This window comes from Solanum lycopersicum, chromosome 8 (genome assembly GCF_036512215.1).
Source record: "Solanum lycopersicum chromosome 8, SLM_r2.1".
NCBI classification, from domain to species: Eukaryota; Viridiplantae; Streptophyta; class Magnoliopsida; order Solanales; family Solanaceae; genus Solanum; species Solanum lycopersicum.
This window is the reverse complement of record NC_090807.1, coordinates 64,533,443-64,540,420: the sequence shown is the minus strand read 5'-3', so window position 1 is coordinate 64,540,420 and position 6,978 is coordinate 64,533,443. Positions and strand designations below refer to the sequence as shown.

At 34.1% G+C, this 6,978-nt stretch overlaps 1 protein-coding gene across 3 annotated transcripts; it reads left to right on the top strand.

Moving 5' to 3' along the window:
• The first annotated feature begins 1,208 nt into the window (after positions 1–1,208).
• LOC101256403 (uncharacterized) lies at positions 1,209–6,326 on the top strand. 3 transcript variants are annotated; one of them, XM_069288610.1, is made up of 6 exons: positions 1,209–1,432; positions 2,970–3,288; positions 4,209–4,656; positions 5,093–5,391; positions 5,583–5,955; positions 6,041–6,326. In XM_069288610.1, exons 2-5 carry the CDS (start codon positions 2,983–2,985, stop codon positions 5,928–5,930), a joined length of 1,401 nt encoding a protein of 466 aa, XP_069144711.1. In that variant the 5' UTR covers positions 1,209–1,432; positions 2,970–2,982; the 3' UTR covers positions 5,931–5,955; positions 6,041–6,326. The 3 variants fall into 3 exon arrangements, with proteins under 3 accessions (XP_069144711.1, XP_004245770.1, XP_019070849.1); XM_004245722.5 differs by having other exon boundaries at positions 1,254–1,505; XM_019215304.3 differs by lacking the exon at positions 1,209–1,432 and having other exon boundaries at positions 2,318–3,288.
• The last annotated feature ends 652 nt before the right edge of the window (positions 6,327–6,978 follow it).

Sequence of the window (6,978 nt, the reverse complement as noted above, 5' to 3'; positions counted from 1 at the left end):
GAAATAAAAGACAAAATGGTGGCAGAGGTGATGATAAATAGTTTTAGAATTATATGTATTTATGAGTATCGATCAATACTTATTCGCTGTAAAACAATATTTTTTTTAGTGTATGCATTTTTTTACATACGTATATGGTGATATTGTCTTCCATTAGAAAAGTTTATTAGGGGAGTCCGAAGGGTAGGGGGTTTTCTTCGAGGCCCGAGAGGTGGAATATATAGGGTCCCATAAGTTTGAAATCCGCTGCGGAGTTACTTTTTATATTTTAACACTTTTTAGTAAAAATCTAGTTATTTATGATGAAAATGGTGATGAGGCATGTATAAGATCGGATTTTAATTTTCAGTCCTTCCAAAAAAAGGTTATTGTGAGTCACGTTTTAGCTGCAAAATGTGCCTCAGAGTAAAATGTTACTAACAATAACGTTTTATGTATGTTTACTTTGTCAGATTTTTGTCTTTTATTATTGAGTTTATTTGAATAAAATATAACCTAAAACGTTACTGAAACTATGTTTATACTAATTTTGTAAAATTTTAATAATTCATATTATTTTAGTGAATTTATTTTAATAATGACTTACTTTAGTAAAAAAATTCATAATAATGATACAAATAAAATTTAATATTTTACTAATGGCTAGTCAAGAAAAATCCTCAAATCGTTGATAATTGATAACGGGATGTAAAACAAATCAAAATTGTTATGAAAGAAAAAAATTGAATAGCCATTATGGATAACTCCATATTTTTTAAGGAAAATATTTATTATTCATAGCGATACTATTTTTTTTACTTGAACACTTTTAATACATTTATAATGTAGTTTTCATACATATTATAAAAAACAATTTATTATTCACATATAGTACAATTTTTTTTATTAATGAGTAATATATTTATCACGTACTTTAATACACTTATAATATAATGTGTCAATTTTCTACCAACAAGTATGATATATTTTTAAAAACGATTATAATACATATTTATTATATACATAGTTCACTTTTAATGCATATTACAAATTCAACATAATGTTACTATAAATAATTAAAAAAAAAATCACTAAAACCAATAATTATTTACTAAAAATATCAATCCAAACAATTTTTCCATTTTTTAATTTAAATTATTAGTTTCCATTCGATTTTGAACGTGCCTAAGTATATGTCTACCTCTATCAAAGAAAAAAAGAAGTAAGGGGGCCAAATCCATAAAAACCCCAAAGCATTTGATAAAAAAGAAAATATCAAAAGATGTTAGCACAAAACGAGAACCGTAGGATTAATAAGATCAACGGTGAGATACAACCAAGTGTTGCCCAGTCGGAAAAATAACAAATTTGCTCATTTTCCCCACAATCTCCTTCTAACAACGCCGCTTTCAAACACTCAGAGAGCAAAACCCTAGCTTCTTTCTCGATTCCGGTAAGTAGGGCTTAACTTTTTTCATTTCGAACACATATCAAATCAATCGGTGAATTTTGACTGCTTAATTCAGGTACTCTTTCAGTTTGCTTCTTCGTTATTTTCTGTATTTTGTTAATATTGTCATACTCATTTTGTATCTGTTTTGCTGTTTGTATTGGAATTTAATCGATAATAGTATGTTTATTGTCCGAAACGGTTGCATTCTGTTGTGGTTTTTATATTTTAGAATTTGAACCTAGGTTCTCTTTGAACGAGAGTGTTTTGTATTGTAGTGTTTATGACTTTATGGAATTGATTGTTTTGCTGTTGATTTATTTACAACAGTTGCTGAAAACTGCATTTCATGCATCTGCATAGAAACAATGACTTTCGAAGAATTCAGTAAATATTCATGTTTCAATCTATGTATAACTAAAAAAAATCATAAGAGAGCTATAGTGCCTAAGGTGTTCAATGTGCAGGAATTAGATTGTCAACTTTTATATAAGCGGAACTTTGAGGCTGGATATCATGTATTCCATTTTATGTTTGACTAGCTAGCCAGAAGAAAATGAAGAAGTTCAGAAGTATAATGTGGTGTGACTGAAAGCTTATTAATTACACATATGTAGTAAATAACCCTTGAAGGTTTGTTGATGGGAAATAATAAGTTTGATACTGTTTGGTTATAGTTTAGATTAGATTCGGATGACAATTTTTATCAGTTGAAAACACAGCATGAAGTATAATAACAGAATATTTAATTCTGGCCCTGGAGCATTTGTTTATCACCACTAGCTCTTAGTGTAGACTTACATTCCAGCTATTTTTAGAGCTGGTTTGTTAATAATACAAATTACTTATGTTAAAAAAGGTTTAGTTTAGGCCGGGATAGCAATAGCGGGGGAAAAGGGGAAGGTACTTCAATCAGCTCAATTTGATTGGAACTTTGATGTTATCCTTGATATAGCAGTGAGCAGCCCAAATTCAATTTTGAAACCAAAGACAGATTGATCTATACTCCCAGTGCCAATATAATGTTATGTAACACTATGATTTTTAAGGTTTATGCTTGGCTGTGGGTGATTTAATGATCATGTAGCTGAGAGGTAGAAGAAATGGAAAGCCGAAACCCTAGAATGTTCTTCTCAGGAAAACACGTGGTCATGTGGAGAAAGAAATATCAGAGCCTTTGAGCTAAATAAATCACTGTAGGCCACGTCTAGAGGAATTCGATATGTTTTATGAACATATGGAGCCTATTCAACATTCCTAATGAATAAGTGATTGCCTAGAATCTCTATATTGGAACTGCAATCTTTAAGATGTTTTCTGTACGTCATCTCTATGGATTAATCCCTTCTTCTCAATGATGTACCTTATCTGTAAAAAGTAGGCTGCTTATAGTACAAAATGCATTTAAGATTGGTAAATTGATATTGAATATATTACCATAGAGAATTTTGCTGTGAGTTCTGTTTGTGTAATTTGTTCTTGTCTGTGTTAGTAACATGCTTTCTGTCTTTCCTTGTTCTTTTATATCTTTCCAAAACAGGGTGTTCTTTGATATGTCTAGTAGGCAAGATTCCGATATTGATGATGATTTCAGTGATCTTTACAAGGAATATACTGGCCCTGTTAGATCCAACACAACTAAGGCACAGGATAAAATTGTGACAGAAAAAAGGCCTCATGTTGGTTCAGACGAGGAAGAAGAGGATGCCCGCGACCCCAATGCTGTGCCGACGGATTTTACTAGCAGGGAAGCGAAGGTTTGGGAAGCTAAATCCAAAGCTACTGAGAGAAACTGGAAGAAACGAAAGGAGGAAGAAATGATTTGTAAAATATGTGGAGAGTCGGGCCACTTTACTCAGGTACTGCTTTGTTTTGGGATTCTTATTATTATTCTTTTTACCAGCATATTTGTCGAGGAGGGAGAGAGATTTTAAGGATCACAAGGGTTATATCAGTAAATATTTACTTTTAGTCAACCATTTAATAAATAATTTCCTGTGTTCCTCATGCTTACTCTCTAGGATGTTGATTTTTTTTTTGCTGAGGATAATTAGTGAGAGAACTATAGTTCATTTTTTTTAGTCTCGCTTCTTAATATTCTCTTGTATTTTCTGGTGAAGGCAGTTGTTTTCATTTTACCTTGCTGTCCAGTTATCAGATGCTTGTAGAGCAACATCCACTTTTGTTTTTTTTGATATACTGGGTCAGTTGGCATACTATAAACTGGTCATTACACTCATCTTTTTCCTTTTTCCACTTCCAACTAATGAATTTTTAAATGATTCTTTTGGGTTGGCTTAGATAAGTATGAAAACTGAAAATCTATCCATGCGATCTTTCTTGCATATACTGGTATGTACCTCTCAAAAAGGTGTCTTTTCTTGCATATACTAGTATCTCACTTAATAACTAAAACTGACCCTGTAAGAGCTTTAACTCTGGCAATATTTTGCATATGATCCTTCTGAACTAGAGGCATAACTAAAGAAAAATCAAGTTGTGTGCATGCATTGACTGGTAATTGTTTTCTTGTGATCCTTCTGCATGCTGTTTCTATCAAGTCCAACCAGGATTCTCTTTTGGGAAAACAATGATGGCTTTATTAACAAACCTTGTCTTGCACAAGAATATATTACTACTGTTTAAGTAAATATAAAACAGGCTGCCTATCAAAAAATCAAAAGGGTGTGTACCTCCATATCTGTCAAAGGTTTAGACTCATTTAAGAGTTTATGCAAATGTCAAACTTTATTTTGTGTGCTAAATAAACCATGTTTAGGGATGTCCATCTACTCTCGGAGCGAGTCGGAAGTCTCAAGATTTCTTTGAGAGAGTGCCTGCAAGGGAAAGCCATGTGAAAGCTTTATTCTCCGAGAAAGTTATAAATCAAATTGAGAAAGATGTTGGCTGCAAAATCAAAATGGAGGAGAAGTTTATTATAGTCAGTGGGAAGGACAGATTGATCCTAAGAAAAGGAGTGGATGCTGTACATAAAATTAAAGAAGATGCCGACAAAAAGGGTCCTTCTAGTTCTCAGGTGTCCAGATCAAAGTCGCCTGAGTGCCGAAGTCCTGTTAGCGCTCGTATGGTACGTTCTAATTCTCAGAGATCCAATCACAGTCCTCAGAGTGCATCACAGTTACACCATAGGTACGGAAGACAAGAGAAGGTTGTTGATGATCGCGGTCATGATGATTTTCACAAAATTGCAAGGAGTGGTTCACAAGGTAGGAAAGCAAATAGTCCGCTGTCTCTTCTACAAGTAGATCACATTTTGAGTTTTAGCCTGCTTTTGGTTTCTTATTTTCCTCTTCTACATGTAACTTTCACAATTAAGTTTTGTATGAACTTCACAGGCTTGTTCTGATGTTGATTTATTTGCTTTAGTAATATACGCTGCTTAGTTTATCAATGCTTTTCTTTTTGTGGCAGCAAGAGGTAAGTTCTTTTCAAGCATTCTGTTCGATTCTGATGTAACATTCCTGGTGGACTCAAATGAAAGGATTGTGTCCCCCAATGAAAATTTTCACTGAAAGTATGTAGAGACTCGTTTGCTTCAGATGGGTTCACTATGAGAATTTAAGATAGTTTGCCATGTTAAAGCTGCCATCATTGTTAGAGTTCTTCGCTGGAAGTGCTTAACCCACTCTTCATTTGATGAAGCTTATGGTAATGATGGAGCTAGAGGTCGATCAAGCCTGTCAAAGTCTCCGGCACGTGCTGCTTATATGAGTAACTCATATAATTCCTATGATGGTCATGGTCAGGGAAGGGGTGTCTACAGGTCTGATGGTTGGGATGCGAGTAGACGTGATTCTGACATGAAATCTAACCGTGATTTTGACCGCCCCTCCGTTCCACTGTCCTTGGAGAGTGTTGAATTGGAATACCAAAAGGATGCCATAGATCTAGGAAGAATTCGGGACAAGGAAGAAGATGAAGAAAATCACAAGCATAGAGAGGTATAAGATTTACTTAAACTTTCATCTTTCCTTTTGTTTTTCCATTTGGATTTTTTTTAGATTTCAGACTTGTTTGGCTTTGAACAAGGACCTTCTCTGAAGTCCCTCATGCAGATGTGTTAAATTCCAGTCAGGTTATGTGTTTATGTAAGGGCGTCAATGATAATTTTGTTTTGGTTTGTCAATTTTAGGCCATTAGAGATGTAAGAGAGAACTACATGAAGAAATTGTCCATCCTTAGAGTTGAACATGCAAAGCAATGGGAAGAGTTTCTTCAAATTGATGCAGTAAGGAGGCAACAGCTGGCAGGACAACGAATGTCAGCCTCCGGGTTTGGTGGTTATAATCAACAGAGTTATCAAGAGTATGACAACTCTGCAGGTAATCCACATTATTCTGGACCCAACATGCCAATGGAACCAAGGGGAAGGTATCCAAACCCTATGGATAACTATCATCCATCAAGACCTCATGACAGTTACGATGACTTTCAGCGTCAGAGGCGTGAAGACTTCGGTAAAGCCTATAATCGATACTAGATGGGTAGATTGGAGTTTTTTTGTGGTGAGTTGTTTTACTCTTTTGACAAGCTAAAAGTTCTAAGTTTCATTTCATGTTTCACCTAAAGCATTAGCTCTGTTATTTTTAGGACTTCAAAACTTTCAGGACCGCAAGTAGGTGGAGTACACAGGTTCACTGCGTCGAAACCGTCTGCGCAAGTAATGTTTGGAGATATAGAAGCATCATGAGAGATGCTGAGTGTGATGGTACCATAGATGTTGTAAAGACAATTGAAGAGGGTTCTTATTTGGGGTTAGTGGTGGTACATTTATCTAGACTAGTGAAGTTTGTGCTCTGGCGTGAGATTTGGAAATTCTTAATATCATGGTATATTTGCCTGCTTTTGCAAATGATGAGTGATACTTTTTTCATAATCCTGGCGATTTTAGCTTGTTATTGTTCTTTTACTACTTGAATGTCATAATTCAGTCTGCCGTGCTATATTGAGGATATATACGCCTACATCGGCTGAAATAACCTCAAGGACACTCAAGTTATGGGAATATCCTACCGTTTAATTGATATAGCCTTTTCCATAATATTTTTAACACACTACGTACTCGATGCATCTAGATGTTTTGTAAAATTGGCATATTTTGTTAACGCATAAAAATTAGTTAGGTCACCAGATGAATTACTCCCTTCATTTCAAAAATAATTACCTAGTCTGACTTGGAATGTAATTTAAGAAAAGAAGTGTTTTAATATGGTTGAAGTTATGTCAAATGTACCAAAATGTGCATGAATCTTGTGGTTTTAAACGTGTCATAGGGAAAGTTAAAATTCAAATATTGCCAAAAAAAAGGGGGTTGTCTTTTCGAGACAAACTAAAATGAAAATAAGATCATTCTTTTTGAAACTAAAATTTGGATTAATATGCGTGAATTACGGGTTATCTAAATAAGGTTAATGCTATTCTGCCACTTTAATTACGGATTATATTATCTTGTGACTCTAATGGAAGATACCTAATAAATAAAAGAAAAATAGATTAGAAAGGATTCTTTTATTGATATTCATAGGTTG